The sequence below is a fragment of the Microtus ochrogaster genome, unplaced genomic scaffold (assembly GCF_000317375.1).
Source record: "Microtus ochrogaster isolate Prairie Vole_2 unplaced genomic scaffold, MicOch1.0 UNK7, whole genome shotgun sequence".
NCBI classification, from domain to species: domain Eukaryota; kingdom Metazoa; phylum Chordata; class Mammalia; order Rodentia; family Cricetidae; genus Microtus; species Microtus ochrogaster.
The window spans coordinates 5,428,495-5,449,404 of record NW_004949105.1 but is presented as its reverse complement, the minus strand read 5'-3'; the positions used below and the strand labels follow the sequence as shown (position 1 = coordinate 5,449,404).

Sequence of the window (20,910 nt, the reverse complement as noted above, 5' to 3'; positions counted from 1 at the left end):
CCGCGCCGCCCAGGCCGTGACCGGGCGGGGGGCGGCTGCACTAGCGCCCGCAGCCGGGGGCTCGCGGAGCCCGGAGCGGCAACCATGGACTGCAGCCTACTGAGGACGCTCGTGCGCAGATACGTGAGTGGCACGCTGGGCCGGGGCCGGGGCTGGGATCGGGATCCGGATCGGGGGTCCAGGCCGGGAACGTCCCGCCGACCGGTCAGTGCTGTGCTCCACCTGCGCTCGGCCAGGCCCACCCGGGTAGGCAGTTGCAGCCCTGTGGATCCCGGGGTTAAGGGACATCCATCCCGGGGCTTCGCGCTCAGTTGTAGCGGGGCGGGCCCGCGCGGGGGACAGGGACCGACTGGAGGATGCCTACAGGGCTCCGCGGAAGCGGGGGAGCCTCTGCCGGGGAGTCAGAAGTGAAGTTTGCCATCTCCGAAAGTAGCCGGCCAGGTCCGAGTGCGCAGTTCCCGGTCCTTCTGGATGCCGCTGCGCTGGTAGTGACGGAGCGCGCCTCACCGGGGGAGATCAGGGAGGTGGCAGCCAGCCACGGGTCTGGACGGAGCGAAGGGGTGTGTACAGAAAAGAGAGAATGTGCCCCGGGTCGGAGCATCTTCCCCTGCGCTCGGCACAAGGACCTATTGTCCGGCAGCTGGCGCCGGGTGGTCACAGGTTTGAGGAGCGCGTGCCGGGCGCGGGCTGGGTACGGAGGATCGACCGGAGCCGTCTCTTTCTGGCTTCTCTGAACACTTGGCCTTAGATGTGGGTTTTTCCTGAGCAGGGAATGTACCCACTGTGTTTTCTCTAGTTAATTCCCTTCCAACTTTGACCTTCCAATAAGAAAAGAATGAGACTAAGAACTGAAGTTCTCCCGCGTGGGTAGTGAAAGGCGGAGGGGTGGTCGTCTTGTTCCCTGTACAGACTTCCCCGTGGCGTGTGCCAGCTTCCCGGGGACAGAGGACACGTGTTCGTCTCGAGTGGGTGCTGTCTTTTACTTCTGAACTGCCCCCACGCAGGCCTTCGGCTGTCTTAGGTTTCCTCAATGTAGGTAAAATGTCAGGTTAGCTTCTTTTTGCTGTGCTATTTCACCTTTGAAATGGCTTTTTCTCTCAAATCTAGGAGGTAGATATTCCTTAACGAGCTTTTCACTCTTAATTATTTGATAATGCATCTGGAATGCAAGTTATGGGATGTTATTCATTTTTTATCTCATTTTTTTTTTAACCTCCTGCTTGCAGGTGTTTTCTTGACTCCTGTCATATGCCTGGTCACAGCTAGTCATATCTATGACTTTAAACTCGAGTCTAAGCCATGAAATTAGTTTGACTTTTCCCAGAAACAGTTATGATTTTTCTTGTAATATGGTTATCTTCCAAGATGTGAGATTATATTTTCTTTAGTAAGAGTAGAAAAAAGGAGATTGGATATTCTTATCTCATGGAACTTGCAAGTTATTCTGCAGAAATGAGCCTCTCCTGTTCCTCCTTCCTCTCCTCACACCGTCCAAATTTCTGAGATGATAAAGGCACAGCTTCCTCTGAGGCCCGAGGTTGCTAAAGATGGAGTCATCAGTCCCCGGAAAACATTGTCGTGGGTATTTTGTCCTGGGTGAGTGCAGGCAGGTAAATGAGAGAAGTCTTGTCTAGGTGAAGCCAGTAAACACCGCAGTATACCGTGCTGTCTGTTTGAACAGCCACACAGTCGTGAAGGGGTGCACAGCTCTTCCACCAGGAGGTAGCCAATGTCATATTGTGTACCCTAAACATTTTAAAGAGCGCATGCGGAGTTAGGTATGTGAGGTGGGGAGCGAGTACCTGGGACAGGTGGCCTCTGCTGTCCTGCTTTGGGGCCTTTGTCAGAGGACAATAGCAGCTTGGTCTTGTAGGTCTTGTGCAAATTCGGTGCTATAGTCCAGAAAAGGACTAAGAATGGGGTCTGGGTCCCAGGAGAGGCTCAGCAAGTTTACCCCTAAAGCTGACTGCTAGGGTCCCCTAGGACCTGGGCGGCCTTTAGCCATGGGCTGCCATGAGAAGTCAGCAAGTGCTTGGATGTTGATCAGGGTGGAGGGCTTGGTACTCTTCCAAACATTACTTTTTTTTGAGAGAACCTCACTGTGTGCCACTGGTTGGCCTGGATCTCACTATGTAGACCAGGCTAGTCCTGAATTCACAGACATCTGCTTGCCTCTGACTCCCTAGTACCGGAAGTAAAGGCATTGGTCACCTGGCCTAAGCCCTTTAAACTTTAAAAAGAAGGGGGTGTTGGTTGGTTCCTCCAACCCTGCCAGGGCTTTGCTGGGACAGTAGGTGGGAAGAAATAGTGGTGGGTATGATTTTTGCAACGATAAACAAAATAATTTAAAGCAACGTGTGGAGTACCTGCTGCTGGGCAGCCAGGAACAGTTTCCTAGGCTGCTCCTCACAAAGGCCTCTGGTTCATGCAGAGGGGATTTGATTTCCCCTCATATTCCTGTAGGTCAAGAGCTTCATTATGTCATGTCTGGGTGATTGGTTTATTATTAGGTTTTAGGACTTGTCAGAGCTTTTGTGAGCTTCTCTGCCTTCCAGAATTTGCTTTGCACGCAACACCCTTTCTTTGTCCAAGACAGAAAACCTGGGAAAACCTGAGGGCTCTCCTTCCTTGGTGATGTCTAATGATTGAATACAGGATTTCCTGAGAGTTAGGCTAGTGCTCTACCCCCTAGTCATAGCCCCAGGTCTTTTTTTATTGAGACTCTCGAAGTTGCTCAGACTGATATGAAACGTATCCAGGCTGCTCTCAAGCCTACCGCCGTCCTGCCTTAGCCTCAAGAGTAGCTGGGGTTGTAGGCCTGTACCACTACAGCTAGCCGATTTAAAATTTTCCTTTCTTTGATGTGAATGGCCTCCTTGCCTGCATGTATGTAAAACACACCACGGTCACGCTTGATGCCTGCAGAGGTCAGAGGAGTTGGAGCTGACCATTAGGAGTGGGTGCTGTGAATTCAAACCTCTGGGAGAGCAGCCGGTTCCCTTAGCTGCTGAGCCTCCTCTCAAGTCTCCCATTTTTTATGTATTAGAAAAAGACGGTGTTGGCTCCTGAGATCTTCAAACACTTACTCTATACTTCCCCAAAAGTTTAGAAATTTGTAAGCTTGTATCATCATCTACAGCTTCTTCCTCCTCCTCTTCTTTTTTGAGAGAGGGTTTTACTATATAGCTCTGGCTGTCCTGGAATCAGTACATAGACCAGGCTGGCCTCAGAACAGAGATCTGCCTGTGTCTGCCTCCTGAGTGCTGGAATTAAAGGCATATGCCACTCTGCTCTGCTTCATCATTTTTATCACCAAGTGCTTTGTAGCATGGACATTAGGATACATGATGAGCTTGCCCTTTGTCTAAGAGACTTAACTCACTGGCTTGCTGTTCCTAATCCAGCTCTGAGAATCCAGGCCTTCCTCTTCAGCCCCCAGAGTCCGTATTCCCGGACATAAAGTGAAACCACTTAACCACCAAGGCCCTTCTGGTATTTGAAATAAGTGGTTCCTTAGGCATAAACCCCAGGCTAATGGATGGTCTATCTCCAGCACGGAGGCAGCAAGCTATAGGGTGGACTAGTAAAGTTTGTAATTAACACACACTTAACAAGGCAGCAGCTAGGCAAACTTGTCCAGCACCTGCCGTCTTCAGGCTTTGGTGTGTTCTGATTGGCCATTTCTGAGCAATCACCCCAGCTGTATATTTAACTTTTATGTTTCATTCCTTGCCTTGAATCTTCCCCATTGCTCTATGGAGCCCTACTGAATGTCTTCTCATCAGGACAAACAAGCCTCAGATGCCTTAATTTCATGCCAGCGGCTGGATTTAATAACCACGGGGAAAGAGGCTTCTTGTGTCATCACAGCCCATTCCATTTCTAGAAATAAGAGCACTGTCCTCAGTTTACAATCAGCTGAGATGGCGTGCCTATTAACAGGCACCGTGCCTTACTACCCAGGAACTCAGTCTACAGATGGGTTCCAAACTGAACATACAGATTGTTACTGGGTGCCTGCGCCCTGTGCCCAACACAAACAGGGTGGATGGAAGATTCCAATGTCTCAGACTTACAAATGTTCTTTTAACCAAGTTAAACGCAGGTAAGAGTGCTATTTATTTGCAACACAAATCAATAGAAAGCCACTTTTTACAGCACTGGAAATACAAGATTGAATAGGTACTATTTTTGCTCGACTGGGATGCTGATGGCTGAGAAACTCAGGGTCGATGTAGAGCTTTGGAGGTTAGGCATCTGTCTCCAGGAGCCTCACTCGCATCTCTCTCTGCCTCCGCCTGTATCTGGGGCTGCTGGTGAGATTCTTCAGACTGTTTCTTCAGTAGTGCCCACCCCCCGGTGCCTGCACTGTCTAGGACACAGCCCTTGCACACGGTGCGTGCTCCATAAGTGGTGCCAGTGTGGAGCCGACACCACGAGTCTGTGCTGCCCTGTTTCTCAGCGGACTGCTCCCCCTCTCCATGGGGGCAGCAGACAACCTGCCTAGATGTTTGAGAAGAAAACAGACAGCACATCTCCCTGTAGAGCCCACAGCCTTGCTGTTTCTGTCCTGGCCTGCCTCCCTGGTTTGGGACACTAGATTCCATTTTGATAGAGCCCAGTTCTGACGCTTGCATTCCCCATCCTCTTCCTGTTTAGATGACATCACCGCCCTGTGGCACGCAGTCATGTCTTCCTCTGTCTACCCTTTATCTAATGGCTGACCAGCTGTAGCTGACCAGACTGTCTTCCCTCCCACTTTGTCTTGCTCCTGGGGTGCTTTCCCCAGGGTCTTCATGACCTCATTGTGGCTCACATGCTCACACTTCAGTTGGGTGGAGCTTCCCATCCTTGGGTAGCCCCCTCACAATGGAGATGCAAACTGAGCATAATAAGCAAGTGTTAGTGGTCGGTTGTGTTCTTTTTTTGGCATCAGAGATAACAGTTAAAAGGAAAAAATAGATTTTTGGCTCCTAGTTTCAGACCAGGCAAGGTGCACTGAACAGAAAGGTAGGATTCTATGGAGGATCAAAGGGGCTTGTTTACTTCTTGGTAGGTAGCCAAGCCCCTTCCAGTGACCCCCCCCATCCTTTTATGAATTCAGCACTATATCAATCCGTTGATTGGGTCAGAGCCCTCACAGTCCAGTTACCTCTCCATGATTGACTCTAGCAGCTGGGGACCAGCCCATGAGCCTTTTGCAAGAGAATGATTTGTATCTTCACCATAATATTGGTTTGACCGGCCTTGTTGGGCAGCATCCTGAGGACCTTAAGGACCTACTGGGTCTGGACTGGGTAGTGTGTCCAGTGGAGGAAAAGGCCAATGCAGAGGCTGTAGGGCCCTAGGTGTCTGGTACCTTGTTGCTTGCCTGTGCACACTTAGGATTCTTGTGGACTTTTCTTCCCCTGCTGGGATCCTGGTCTCAACACACTCCCTTTCTGTTACTCCCTTGTCTTGGGAGGGGAACCTTCCTGAGCATGCCAGAGATCTGTGCTTAGCCCTTTGCACAGCTGCTGCTCTGTGACCTCCAATGGGTGACTCTCACCATCCTCTTAGCTGTGGCTGGAGGAAGTGCTGCAGAACCGTTCTGAAGGGAGCACCATGGTGTGACCAGGCACTGGGCCCTTAGCAAGTCTTTCAACAAGGCTTGGTCAGCACTTGACAGACTTGAAGGGAGCACCATGGTGTGACCAGGCACTAGACACTTAGCAAGTCCTTAAGTCTTGGTTGGCACTTTGGCAAACTCTAGATTCTGTTTCCTTAGCTCTTAACAATGTCAGCTGGACCTGACTCTGACGGCTTCTGGCCCTTCAAGCCAAGTTCCTCAGCTCTCAGCCTTCCTGCCTCTGATGATGTCCCTGTGCCTCTCATAGGTGCCCCCTGCTAGCCAAAACTACCAGAACTGAGCTCCTGAGGCTTCATTCCAGTTTCCTTCTGTCAGTTCATTGGACCTTGGGCCTGGGGGAGTAGCGCCAGTGCCCTCCACAGAGCCGGGTTCAAGAGCAGAGCTCTGAAAGTCCCCAGAAGTTTAGACTGTTGATGCCCAAGAGTTCCCTCTGTGACCCCTTGGAATGTGTTTCCAATTTCTGTGTCTTTTGCAGAAACCAGTCCTAGATCAGGTATGGATCAGGTAATTGGCCCTGGGCTGGTTGGGTCGGCTACTCAGTGGCTGGAACAGTAGTTGAATTTTCTGCTGATATTTAACTATAGCTGAGTGTCTGCTAACATTCACACTTCTTGACTTTTCCAGAATACTGGTGGGTCCTTTTCCTTATGGCCCTTGCTGCTGTGGGGAGCAGCTGTTTAGGGACTGCCTGTGCTGGCTTGGGCTGTTCTGAGCTGCCTGACCTGTCTCTTGCATGTGACCTGTCTCTCACCCACTGATAAGGATTCAGGCCTTTCTGGTTTGGGCCCCCAGGTAATGAGGGTAAAGCAGTTTGTATGCTGCTTTTCAGGTTCCTGTTGTGCTTTGTCTGATTGTGTGTGTGTGTGTGTGTGTGTGTGTGTGTGTGTGCACGTGTGCACGTGTGCATGCACGAGCATGCTTGCTCTCTCTCAGGTTTCAGTGCTGTGACTCACTGCTGAAGAGATGAGTGGTATGGACGTCAGTGCACAGCACTTAACCTCAGTGACCTGGGCTCCTGGTGGCCCAGGCGTGCCCATTAGTCACTATCTCCACTGTCAGTCCCTTAGCTGTTCCTCAGCACTTTAACAGCAGAGCGAGGAGCTGTTGATGTCATGAGTAGCACATGAATGTTTCTTCCTCTGAGCCCACATGCTGGAATTGTTAGTGGCAGAGCCCCCAGAGAAATACCCTGAGCCCTTCATCCTCCAGGACAGAGGTAATTCAGAAAGAATTGTATTTTCGAATTCCTGTTCTGAAAACTGCGGTAACCACCTTCTAACCTTCCTGATGCTTTGCTGTAAACGGTTCCTCTGCTTCTGTATTTTAAGTTTTGTGGGTGGCAGAACCGGGTACTTCTTGGGATTATGTTGAGAGGTTCGTGCACATTGGACACTGAGGTGAACCATACTTTGTGGGTGACTAAAGCTACTGGGGAGTGAGCTATCTTCCTGGAACTGAGCCATGTTGCTTTTGGGGATGAGCTCTGCTTCCAGGATGCAAGCCAGGTTGGGGGAGGGAGGTACACTTCTGGAGTGACCCATGCTGCCAGAAGATGGTGTGGTGCCTGTCTTGTTTGGTATTAGTTGTGGCTCAGAGTATCCAAAGGAACATCAGCCCTTGGGGCTGGTGTCCATTGAGACCCAATCCAGGTGTTTCTTGTTGTTGAGACAGGATCTCACTAGTAGCCCTGAGTGACCTGGAACTTACTGTGTAGACCAGGCTGGCCTCAAACTCACAAAGATCCGTCACCCTCTGCCTCCCTAGTGCTGGGGTTAAAGGCATGTGCCACCACATATAGCGCTATCCAATTAAAAAGTTTTGTTTTGTTTTTTGTTTTTTAAGACAGAGTTGGCCCATGTAGCCCAGGCTGGCTTTGAAATTCTTCATCAGCCTCCTAAGAGTGCTGGGGCCACTGTGCCGGACCTGGTTTGTGTCCTGCGTGCAGAAATTTTCAGGAAGAAAGGTGTTACTGGCAAGAAGCATTATGGCCTTTCAAGTCTTAACCTTGCTCACCTGGCGAGTGACTTCAAAATCCTAGCCCTCTAGCCCTCCCTGTGAGTCAAACCCTCTGTGGTTCTCAGGTGATCCAGGTGGCCATTGAAGTCACCTTATCTCCCTGGGGAGAGGGAGGGAAGGGGCAGAGGCTGGTGGGGTGGAGGTATGAAGAAGAGGCAATGACAGAGGCAGCTGCTTCCCTGAGGGTCTAGGTCTGAGATCAGATAGCCCTGTGAAGGGCTTCTGGAGTTGCTCACCAAAGTCTGTGTGTTCATAAGGAATTGTTTCTCAGCTTGAAAAGGGAATGAAAGTAACTTTTATTTTCTAGTTGGAGGATAAAGAAGAGATTTTTTTTTTAAGAGAAGATTTGTTCTGTGAAAACTGTACTTGATCAAAAAGCCAGTGGGTTAGGCATTCCACAACACTGTGAGAGCGTCCAGTCTGGGGGTGGTGGCACTGCCCTTGGCCTCCCAGCTCGCCAATCCCAGAGAAAGGGGAAAGGGCCCAGTTGAGAGAGTCGTGGTTAGATGGGTCTGGGTCCGCAGGTGTCTCTGCTAGTGGAGCAGATTCTTCTCTGCTGTCTTATGGGCATGCCCTCCCCTGAGGTTGGTCTCCAGACCCTAGGAGGAACACAGTTCTGGGTTTATGTCATGGGGTGGTTACAGATGCACAGGCCTTCTAGGAGGTTGTACACCTGCTTTGCGCAGCATAGTTAATAATCTTCCACAACATCCCTGCCATAGAAGTGCCTCAGTTTGGCAAGTAAATTAGGTGACCCTCTATTAGATGGACAGTGGACCCAGATTATTGTGTTCCCCTGTCCCCAACCTTGCTGAGAGGTGCATGTGACCTCAGGGCCATGCTGGCCATTCTGCAGATTCATGGTAGATCCTATTACCTTTTTGGAGAGGACACAAGCCTACTGCAGTCTCTTGAGTAGGCAGGTGGGGTTCAGGGTGGCCTGACCCTCATTGTCACTGCTGTGGTTCCGCTCCTGCCTCCTTGTATCCTTTCCCTTGACGGGACCTATCTCACTGGGAATCCTATGGTGCTGGTCACACATTGCACCTCCGAAATCACATGTGTGTAGCTTGGTGGTATATGCAAGTGTCTGAGGAACATTCTGGTTGGTATTTGGTTTATGCAGCACCCCATAGAGACAGAGAGTCCTAAGACAGGCAGACCCCTTCCTCCGGCTACTTGAGAAAAAAGTTCAAGGAAAACTCCAGACCAAGCCACCTAGAGCTGCAGTGGGGGTGAAGGAAGCAGCAGCTGGCTTGGGCTGAGGACAGAGTGGAGCTGTTCCCTCATGGCTGAGGTGCAGGCTAGCCTTCCCATGGCTCAGCAGCCTTCCGTTATCCTTTCCTCCACATGTCCTGTACCCTGTTGTGTTTAGAGCCTGGCCAACTGCTGACGTGGCCTGACATCCATGCGCTGATCTGTGGCGATACTCTGTCCCAGTGATGGCAAGCCTCTGAAGCTGCCTCTCTCTGAAGTGCATCGGACATTATGTAAAGATGACGTGTGAGCCCTGAAGAGCCCTCACTGCCCTGGCTGCTCTGTCCCTGTGCTGACTGCAATAGCATCGTCTCTGTGAAGTGTCTCCTCCTCACTCAGGGAGGAATCCATGTCGGGGACTCCTGCCCTGTCCCATTCCAAACAAGGCACAAAGTCCTTCGGCCTCAGATGTCTTCTGGCTGCCTGCATCTGTCCCCTCTCTGGCCAGCTAACCAAATTTGTCCTCTCTAGGTGAAGTCAGAGCAGGCATGCTGGAGGTTTGCACGGAGACCTCAGAGGTGTTTATATAGTGGGTGACATTCTCTCTCTCGGGCTCATGCTAGTGTCTCATCAGGTGACATCTGCAGCTGGGGTTTCTGAAATGGGGATTGATGGGCATTAAGTCGGATGGCTATGTCTCCCAGTGCCAAGGATGGGTGAGAAGGGAAAGGGCTGCCTCTTGCTGAGTCTGTCAGTGTCAATGGCTCTGTTGGTACCCTGACAGCTTACATGCAACACTGGAGTGGATGCCATTCACACATCCATGAGCTGGGCCTTAACAGCCCGCCTTAGCAGGAAGCATTCCTTGGGTCTGGAGACTGTGCTATCAGCAGGGCTGGGCTCTGATGTCCCCACCTGATCGAAAGAGAGGCTGGTCCTCCCAGATTAAGACACCTACATCAAGGCTTTTTATCCGCTTAATCTTCAAGTTTGGTTAAATATGACAAGGGCTTCAGCACCTGAACTTAGGGATAGAGTTCACCCTGAAGCAGTACATGGTTTAGGAGACTGTTTAGATAGTGTTCAGACCAGTGAATTTCAAAGTGGATACTTTGTTTGCTTTCTGCATTACCAAATAAATTACAACAATCCTTTCTACAAAATCTGGGAAAACGGCATAGACTAGACTTAGTGATTTTTGTTTTTCATAATGAAATAGGTGAATCTCTTACTATTACATGCGATCTGATGACTTAATCTCCATCTTCCTAGGGTCTGGCAGTGCAGAGGGAGTTAAGGCAGTAACGTAACACCTTGTTCTGGTCCAGATGCATAGCATCTGGCTTATTGACCAGACAGATGTTGCTAGTTACATCACAAAGTGGATTGGGCCTGCCTGCTAAGTAAGGATACAGCCATGTCCACTCAACCAGTAGTTGGACTTTCTACCTCTCTCGTCTTCAGGCTGGCATTTCTTTCCTGGAGAACATTTAGAATTGGTTGCAGGGAGGTGGGCAGGAAGTGAAGGAGTCTACTGGGGGCTGCACTATCTGCACAGCTATCTCTGGTAGCAGAATCATAGCACACCTGCACACCTTGGCCCTTAGCTCCTCGCCAACAGCTGTAAGTCCCCACGCTTGTCATTGTAGTGTGTTTAAAGAGCCAGAGTCTCACTGTCTGTCACTTGGAGACTGATATATCAAAACCATCTTCAGTCACGGCTCTCCTTCCAGTCAGGTGTCACCTGGACTCCGTGCTTGTGACTTCTGGAGACTTCAACCTTGGACTGAAAATGAAGCAAGAGGGTTTGCCTTTTCTTTTTCTTTCTTTTTTTTTCTTCAAATTGAGCTTTTTATTGATTTTTGTGGATTTCACATGATGCATCCCGGTCCCACTCATCTCCCTGTCCCACTCATCCACCTTCTACCCTTGCAACTCTCATGCTCCTCCCCCTCGCCAGGGTAAAACAAGATAAAATTAAGAGAAAAAAGTCTGACTATGGAAGCTGTCATGGGACACAGTGAGTCACATCATCCTTTAGTCCATACATTGTGACATGGAAGTGCTCATTGGATGTGTTCTTTGCATTGAGTCATTGGTCTGGTTTGATGTCTCTGGCTTTTGCTGTATCATCAGTATAGGGCTCTATTGTCCTGTACCATGGAGGTCCTGTAACTTTGGATCTGCAGGACCAACCCCTTCACATGCTCCATAGATGGGGTGGATGATGGGATGGACCAACTCATAGCTCTGGTTCTTGGTCTGGGTGGTTGTTGAGTTGGTCAGCCCACTAGCTTTCTTCATCCTCAACACCAGGGTGAGCTCTTTGGTACGGCCCCAGCTAGCTCACCCCATGTAGTAAGCAACAAGGGGCGATACTGAGTCTCCTGTTCTTATGTCCTCGGGTTGGCTCGCCCACACTGACACCACCAGGGCCAGCTCTACTGTGTTGTCTAGTGAGGTGTAGGGACAACTTTGCCTACTGTTTCAGCTGGTGAGAGGCAGGGGCAGCTCAGGAGAGTCTGTCTTAAGGAGGAATTCCACCCAGCTGAGGTACCTGGAACTACACAAGGTGTGGAGCAAGGCCAGGGCAAGAAACTGCTTTCCACAGATATTCAGCCCCACCGGAACAGGGGAGGGTCTGAGCAGGCTTGTTGTCTCTCACCCCAGATCTGTGACCTCCTCCTCCCAGGGTCCTTCCCCCTGCCTGGGAGGAGGACGTGCCTTAACAGTTAAATATTCTGTGCCCAGGGAAAAGAGGATTTCCCCAGACTATTTTCAGCAGGGGATTAAGGACAGCAGACTTCTGCTGTGAGGATTTCATCCAGGTTTTTGTGTAGTTTTTCAAGGTCTCAGAGAGCACCTGTACTTGAAGGTGGAAATGAAATGATAGGAGGGTCATTGATGTGGACGTCTGTGATTTGAGGTCAAGTTTCACCTGCATTTGTCACTCCAGATAAAATGTTTTGCATTTAGAATCAACATTTGTCTCTAGGAAGTATCGACTCGGTTGTTTTGGTTCAGACAAATAGGGACCGTCAAAGTAGCGCATTTTTCCAGTAATGAAGGACTCTGGTGTGAATTGGGAAGTATCATGTGTATGAAGAAGGCTGCTGTGGTGGTCAGTGGTCAGAGACCTTTCAGTGGTCGTTCCTGATCACCATTTCTTGGATGTAGAATACAAATAAAGCATCATTGGGGAGTATCTGCAGGCACCTGTGAGCGTCCCACACAGAAACCTGCCTGCACAAATCAGCCTTGTTTGTTTTTTGTTGTTGTTGTTGGCTTTTTTTGTTTGTTTGTTTTGTTTTTCAAGACAGGGTTTCTCTGTATAACAGCTCTACCTGTCCTGGAACTAGCTCTGTAGACCAGGCTGGCCTTGAACTCTCAGAGATCCACCTGCTTCTGACTCCCCGAGTACTGGGATTAAAGGCGCACACCACCACCACCGCCCGGCCAGTCTTGATATTTGATGATCGTTGAGTGTGTGATGTGTGCACTACACATTCGGTAAAGCAAACTGGAGACTGGATACCACGCAGATAATAACTGAGTGAACACGGTGTTCTGGTGTTAGAGAATGGGAGGTGAGGTGATTAGAGTTATGTCCTAAAGAGGTCTGGGCCCGTGGCCTTGCAGCCTGTGGACCATCAAGCAGAGGAAGCCTGAGACTCGGAGACTAAGTGCTGTAGCGTGGAGCTGGGTAGACACAAGAATGAGCCCTGACTTGTCTGCCTTGGAGTTTTCTGTCTTAAAATAGGTAATATGTGTTGTATATTGAGAAAGGTTTGCTTGTCTGTATTCTTAAAGCCTTTGTAGCCCAGGTTGTCTTTAAATGCAGGGTTCAGTTCCCCATGTGCTGGAATTACCAGGGAACACTGCCATGCCCAGCTTTTTATACAAGCTTTAATTCTATCTTGAAATAATATGGCTAAAGAAATAAAGTTACATAATAGAAAAAATCAGAATAATTTAAAAAATTGGATCATTGTTAACATTTTAGATGACACGGTGTATGCGTGTTCGGGGCACTGCATGACATTTTAGTGTGACCGACATATCTACACATACCTTTTCTTTATGTTGCGATGGAGCAGCATCTATACTAACTTTGCTGGTTATTTTGAAATATTTCCCTGACTGTTGTCAATTCCTGTGTTTCCTGTCCCTGGCCTCTGTGTCTTTCCCTGTACTGTCCTCAGACTCTCCCCGGTTCAGACACTGTTCTGTTCTCTTTCTTTGAGATCAGTTTCAGATGTCACATAAAAGTGGGAACACACAGTGCTTGTGCTTTTGGCCTAGCCTAGTTCAGCTAGGGAGTGGCTTTTCTTCTAAGGTACATGCATGTATGTGTGTAAACACCTAGACACTTGTGTCTGTGTCTAAGTGCAGGTGTGTGCAATACCACACATGTGGAGGTCGGAGGCTGACTTTTGGTAGTCCTCCCTCTGTGTTGGTCCTAGGGATCAAACTTGGATCGGCAGGCTTGGTAGCATGAGCCCTCACCTGATAAACCATCTTGTTCTCCCAAAGGGATGAGTTTTAATAGTCTATTGACATGTTGATTTATTGATTATGAGCAATTTTATTGTAGTAAAATGGTACCCATGATACTAAATTTACATTTAACTGCAGTTCCCATGGTATCAGACAGCACTGTTTTGCTACCATTAACACAGCCCATTCCCAGAACTTATTTCAAATGAAGCTGATTTGTGGGCAGTTTTAAATATGAAATTTATTCTACATTTGATATTGTATACCTTGATTTTTAAGGAAACACTTTTTTATCTTTTTAATCTATAAAAACTAAAAAGATAGCTAGGCATGGTGGCAGAGGCAAGTGGATCTCTGTCAGTTCAATACCAGTATAATCTACATATCGAGTTCTATGGCAACCAGAGTTACCCAGTGAGATCCTGTGTTGAAGAAACAAGACAAACCCAAACAAACAAAACCAAAAAAGAACTAACATGATGACTGAAACTTGAGCACCAATTAAATTTTCATGGAGAATGTAGCAGGGTAGGGTTTCCCTGTTAAGTGATTGGCAGTTCTGAGCCAGGCAGAGTAAGATTGCACCAGGCCTCATCCACAGCTTGACGTCTGCTTAGGCTGAAGGCAGTGAGTGGAGACTGCCGGAAAGGGAGGTCTGCTAACCTGGGCAGCTCAGGAGCAGGGGTGGCTGTGCCTGGGTGCTACAGTGTTAGGTCCCTGTGTTTTTTCTAGGTACACTGTAGCAGACAGAGCCATGACATTCTGTCTCTTTTGACTTGAAGACATTTTGATACAAAGAAACAGTAAGAAATGGATTGATTACATCTAAAATTGCATATTTTAGTAAAATTGTTGGTTCTGTGAGAACAATGTCAGACTGCTTAGAGATTTTTGTTTTGTTTTGTTCCTGTCTTTGCAATTGAATTTTTTTCTCTATTTCATAACTTTGTTGCTTTTTAAAGGAAGGTATATAAAGAGTTCTAAGTCTTCTTGTTCCCAATAAGGTTCTGTGTGTGTGTGTGTGTGTGTGTGTGTGTGTGTGTGTGTGTGTGTGTGTGTGTGAAAGAAACTTAATTGTAACATTAATTAATTGAAAAATTGGGCTAGCTGCCATGTTACTTCTGTGGGTTAAGGTTCTCCCTTGTAGTCCCGAAGTGAGTTGAGTCTGATGGGCACTCTCCATAGAAGCCAAGGATACACTGTCGCCCAGCCCATCCAGCTGGGGGCTTTCTTACTGTGGGCCAGCTGGTCTGTGACTGGCTTTACTTAGTGAGTAGCCGCTGCCTGTGTGCTGAATGTCTCAAGGCCCGAGTCTGTGTAGAGAACTCAGCAGCACTTGTGTCTGATTTCATTTCATGTCAAGAGGTGAGGACGAAGAAGAGAAAGAATTTCGCCTGGGTCTCCCTGTAAAGTAGCAGAGGCTGGACTTTGCAGCTCCAGGGGGCCAGGACCAAGTGTCTATTATGGATCCAGTTTAAGAAGAAAGGTAAAATAGGAAGCAGGACAGGGCAATGGGAGCACATGGACACCACCAGCCCTGTGGGGAGCAAGTCCTCTCAGGACCAGGTCTGTGTGCCTTTCCCCTTCTGACTCCTTCCCAAGATGGGGCTGTCCTCAAGGATGTGCCTGGGGTTCTGTGTGCTGTCCTGCCCCACTGGAGTTCATCAGTGAAACTGGCTGGTCACAGGGTACTGACTGTGGCCACTGTGGTGCCCAGCCCTCCTGCCTGCCAGTCCCTACAGTTTCCTGGAACTAAGATCAGGGGTACATAGAGGCCTGGATGAGTCCACTCATATAGCTCACTGCAGCCCCTTGGCAAAATGGGGTGCAAGATAGAGTGGGCAGCTGGCACAGCACCGTGATTGACCTCTGGAATACTTTCTGTGGTTTTATTTGGAGACATGCTGGAGACCATGTCCTCTGAGCAGCACCTACAGGCCCTGTAGACCCTTCTGGAAAGACACTTGCTCAGCAAGAGCACACGGTCCTGATAGACTAGATATGAATGAACATCAGAGCAGGTGTCTGCCCCTGCATGACTGGTGGAGCCCCTCTCTGTCGAGTGTAATTCTTGTGCACGTGTGCTTTTTAACTCCAGTCTGGTGCAGGCACCTACCCTTTCCTGCCCATCTTACCCCCACCCCAAACACATACCTCATAACACACAGTAGTCACCCCATATCTGCTTGGTGCAAAATTGGCTTTTTCCAACAGGTTGTAATGATCTTGGATGAGGCAGGCACAGCCACTCCCTAGAAAATAACTGCCTGGAATTTTCCTGTCTCCTTTCTACCCGTGGGAGCTTTGCATCGTGTGTGAGGACTTCGTATCATCTCATTGCTGTAATTTTAGCAATCAGGAAGGAACCAGAGGGAAGAGAAAGGGCTTAGGGGGTGCGGCTAAGCCTTTCATGGTCAGCATCATTGGGAGAAGTCCCAGCAGGAGGGGCAGGCAGGACCTCGAGTAGTAGCCTTTTCCAGCCTCCAGTTCAACTACCATGAGGTCACAGGAAGCCATGGCTCCTCCTACACCTTCAGTTTGCAAACCACGGTGAGGGAGGTTGTGTCCTGTTGGCCATGGCAGCAGTGGTGGGGAGAGGGCCAGTTCTGGATAGATACTGCTAATGATTATTTGTGTGTGTGTGTGTTTGTATATTTATGCATAGATAATATACACATATATGTATACATACATGCATACACACACACACATATATATATAACGTAATTCTTTATTGAGTCTTTGGGGATTTCACATCATGCACCCCAATCCTCCTCACCTTCCAGTCCCTCCATATTTACCCCTCATCCCTGGACCCCTGAAAAGAACCCTCTCCAACTAATTAAAAACAAAACAAAATAAACAAAAAAACTACCTCGCTCCTCTCTCTCTCCAGCACCTCTTCATTGGTTCTAGTAACATTGGGAGCCGCAGTGTGTCACACAGTACGCCCTTTTGTTCAATAAACCCCGCCCACAAATGTGCATTGCAATGAATCATTGGTCTGGTTCAAGACCTCTGACCTCTGGCACACCATCATCACTGGACCCTCACTGAAACTCCTCTCGGATAGCCTGCTGTTGCTCTGAGTTATGGGGATCCTGTTACAATGATCCTAAACACATGAGCAGACAGGTCATGGCCAAATGTTGTCCTTCCGTGTTGTGACTCCCTTCAGGGCTCCAAGGCCTTGGTAACACGACCAGGGAAGTCTCCAGGGATGTTTAGGTGGAGTCATACATGTCACCTGGGGCCAGGGAGAGTTACTGTGTACCTGACCCGTGGGTCTAAGGCTTTCATGGCAGAGGTCAGAGTGGTCACGGGGTCTTCTTTCCCCCCAAAGCCACTTAAAGCTTTGTTGGAATTTAGACTTAGCACTCAGTACAATATTATAAACATGGCTTGAAGTACTCAGGAAAATTGTTTCGTGTCATTGTTTTGTTAAGAATAAAAACTCAGGAAGAGGAAGACATGGATCCAGGGCCACCTTCCTGGCTTTGATGGGGGCATCTTTGTACTCAGCTTGCAAACGAAGTAGCAACCCTAGTTTCCTGGACAGATCTTCAGGACAAAAGACTGCCATGCCACCGAGTGAAGCCAGCTCTGTCTGATAGGAAGAGGTTGACAGGGGTCCCTCCCTCTCTCCTCTGCATCTTTGTGGAACCAGGGGAGATGCCACTCACTCTTTGGAGCTAGAGTAGTGCTCTAAGCCAGAGGATGCTTCGCTGGTGCAAGTTAGGGGGCTCGCACCCCAGACTGCCATTGGAGGCGCAAGCCCCTATTGATGGTTCTAGAACCTTTGCAGAATAGGCACTACTGGCTTGGTTCAGTGTAGCTGAATGCCTCCTTGAAGCCTGATTAGTGCAGGAGTCTTCGTCCCACTCCAGGTGCAGTGACCACCAGCACTGGGGCCGTCCATACCCTGTCTGTGGCCATTTATACACTGCCTGGTGACAGACTGTGTCTCCAGCTGCCTGAAGCTCCCTAGGGCACCTCAAAGGTAAAGGTGTGCTCAGCACCGAGGACCACAGGTGTGTGGTGAATTCTCCGCTGTATGAACTTGGAACCCATAGAATAGCAGCCTAGATGTGAGACTAAGGAAGCACACCAGCCCTCCCATGCCCACTGGGAAAAGGGCACAGGTAAAGTCCCTACCTCTGGAGACCATGCAGGACACAGGGGCCTCCTCATTGCTGCTGATGGACTGTGGCGGCTGGAGTCCAAGGCCTACGGGGAGAGGTTTGCTCGCAGTTCTGCAGTGAGGAGGGTGGGCATGAGATAAAGGGACCAGGAGATACACAACAGCTCCCTTCCTCCTCACAGCTGTGGAAGTGAGGGGCTCCCTCTACACTTAGATAGGCTGGGGGCTTTCTCTGTCAGCTGGGAGAGGTTGTGGGCTCTTGTCTGTCTGCAGTGAAGGGACCAGGAGTCTTGTCAGAGAAAGGCTGGAGACACTCATCTCCAGGAAGGAGGCAGGCCCTGCTGGGGGGGGACCCCCTAATAGTAAGTAACTTTAGAGCTCTTGCAGGCAGATTCCCGGATCCATCCAGCAAATGAACACAAGCTGTCATTAGCCTGGCCCCTAGCCACAGCTCTTACCTTTTGCCCTGTTTGTGTGTCCCTAGCAACCTGTGAGCGTCCTGGTGCAAGGACTGCAGGGAACAGAAAACTCACCCCTAGCTTTGCAGACTGGGAGTAGCATGCATTTTCTTGGGTGATTTGAGAGGCTAGGAGGAGCAGAGAATCTGGGAAGCTTCAGAGCTCACAGTTCATGCTAATCAGATGCAGAAGAGCAAGCTCAGCCGAGAGCCTCTGGAACTCAGTTTTCCAGGAACTCAGAAACCTCAGGAACATGAGCTTTTTGCTGAATGTCCAGCTTTAGACCTCCTTTACGAGGTGTCAGTCCCATACAGTCCCTCACTTCGGTGTGGCTGAGCCTGACTGTCCTGGTGAGAAGCTACTGCTCCATTTTTTCAAGCTTGACTGCACTTTGTTTAGTAGCTCCCGAGCATTCTCTCAGGGCCAAGTGTTGTGCCAGGCACCAGGAATATTGACAACAAAACAGGAGAGTCGGTTCTTCCTGCTGGAATTTAAAGTCTAGTGAGGGAGTCACAGAGTTGCCTTAAATAACTGATGAGCAACAGGCCCCTGTCACTGCATGTGGCACACTGGGGCACCCAGAGGTGAGGGCCTCCAGTATTATATTTGTCTTGTATGTTGGAGATGCTAGGAGGCTTCCCTTTTCTCTCTTCAGGAGGCCTTAGGGCCACTGGCCTGGGAGACAGTCCCATGACTTGAGCTTGCCCTTATCTGCCTCTGGTCTGCAACCAGGGCACACTGGCAGGTCAGATTCAGGGCTTAAGTAACCAGGGGATGGGACCTGTGGTTAAAGGGCGTGCCTGCAGTCCTCACATTCCTTGTGGGAAGGAGTCCTTATTCTGCCTGGCTCTCCTGCTCAGTGAAGGTCATAAGAGTCCTTTCCTCCCTTCTGAAAGGATACTGTGGCTTGGTGCCCACTTCTGTCAGGGTGCAACCACAGGCCAGGTATGAGGAATGTGGTAGCCCCAAGCCAAAAGGCCTGTTTGCAGAGCAGTTGACTGACTCTTCAGAGAACAGGTGTGACTGCTAGGGACAGTCCAGAGGGGTTGGGCTGCATGTCACTCTGAGTCATGTTGTCACTGCCCACTGACCCCAGTGGCCTCTGTAGTTCCATCTTTCTCTCCCTCATTGCATTGGTTGTTTGGGTGAATGATGGGTATTTAGTAAATGCATAAACACACAGGCAAACGAGGAAAGGATGTGCAGTGCATTTCTGCCCCTTGTCTGTCTTCAGTCAGCTGCTCCTGTGTGGTCCTCGGTGGCAGCATTTTGCATACTCTGCCCTCTGCTTAGGTTGATCCAGGGTAGGGGTCCAGGGATCATCATGACTCAGACACTTGTTAGTACAGCATACCTGCTGAACAGCCCTTCTAATCTCTGTTCCCACACTGTTTTCTGTGATCCTTCTCTGAGGCCTTATCTCCCTCCTTGTGGTCTCCCAGGTTTCTTCCTGCTTGTGGAAGGTACCCAGATCCAGCTCCTCCTTCTGCATTGCCCCAGAATGGCTAGGGTGTCCACATGTGAGCAGTGTCAGAAGGGGCCATATTAGTGCTCTACTATTTTTAGTGACCCTGCTATCTTTAGCTGAAGTTCCCCAACAAGGCCAGCAACTGCCGCGTCTCATAAGAAGTCTAAGAGAAGGCAGTTCTGGCCTTGGTCCTTCTAGAGGTAGCAGGGAAGACAAGGGCTCTGTTGGAGGTTCTTGTACATGGTTCCCTTGGCCAGTGATGACTAAATATGGTTGGAAGCAGATTTTGGGAACTGACCATTTTTAAATAACTCCTAATAATGATTTTGTAACAAAATAAACATCAGTATATGCTTTTATAATAGCCACGGTTTACTGCTAGTTCAGAGGCTGGAGGTCCTGAGGGCTGTGCAGCAGCCTGTTTCTCTGTGGGACACTTTAGTGGCAGTAATCATAAGTCATAGGTCCTGCATGTCCTTGGCCAGCTGCCCCCAGGGTGGAGGACATTATGCAGCAAGTGACAGGTGCAACTCGGAAGAGCCAGTCTGGGAACATCTCTGCTCCCCAGACTCTTGACTCAAAGAAAGTTCCTGTGCTTGCCTGGGTCTGTGTGACTCCCCAAAGCCTCTTGTAGCAAAGGTAGATCAGAGATGAGGACAACAAATTCTTGCCCAGGAGCAGGTTACTAGCACCGACTATGTAGTGATTTGGGCACACCCAGTGTGATACTGATGACAGATTCAGGAATGATAAGACCCCTCAGTTTCTGGCAGTGCTGTAAGGAGATTGGGCACTGCACCCTTTCCAGAGCAACAGGCTGGACAGCCACCGGAGCCTATACAAGTTGGGGTGATGGGATCATTGAGAGGCATGCATGGTGAATGACAGAGGGACATGGAGGGAAGGTAGTGTCTCATAGAGATGTGTTTACAGTGGACCGTTGCACAGGTGGGCTACAGTAGGTTGTAGAGCTGGCTGGCTGAGATGCAGAGGTATGCGGTAGTCAAGGGTTAAGCAAGTGGCTTGTTTAGGATCTTAGGTTGTCCATGGTCTTAGGCTCCTATCAGGGAATGGCTGTCTGCTCTGCTGGGTAGAGCCGGGTGTAGTGTAGTCTGTAATAGACCTTTAAACACTTAGAGATCTTTCAGATTATGTGTCTGTGTAAATTTGTCAGGCGAAAGTTAATAAGTATCCTTCCCCTGTTGGCAACATTGGGCTCTTGACTGTGATTAGCCTTACTGTGATTAGCCTCGGTGTCACATACACGACCTGGGGCCTTTGTGCAGTACCCAAAGGGTCAGCTGGTTTCTTTGGGAAGTCGAGTGGTATTAGGTTGATGAGACAGGGGCCCCTGTTGGGGGAGGCTGTGGAGGACTCTAGATCTGAGGCCTCTGTGGTCACATAAGGCAGCCTGATGGCCTTGGAGCAGCAGCAGCTTGTGTGCATGTGGTCCTACATGTTGATCAGCAGCAGCAGCAGCAGCAGCAGCAGCAGCAGCAGCAGC

General features: G+C 49.4%; 1 protein-coding gene across 3 annotated transcripts in view; it reads left to right on the top strand.

Moving 5' to 3' along the window:
- Window positions 1–6: 6 nt before the first annotated feature.
- Atp11a (ATPase phospholipid transporting 11A) overlaps window positions 7–20,910 on the top strand; it is a 106,449-nt gene continuing 85,545 nt past the window's right edge. For all 3 annotated transcript variants that reach the window (XM_005366281.1, XM_013353437.2, XM_005366282.2), the window contains exon 1: window positions 7–123. In XM_005366281.1, the coding sequence (XP_005366338.1) occupies window positions 85–123 (39 nt within the window). In that variant the 5' untranslated portion in view covers window positions 7–84. The remainder of the gene's footprint in view (window positions 124–20,910) is intronic.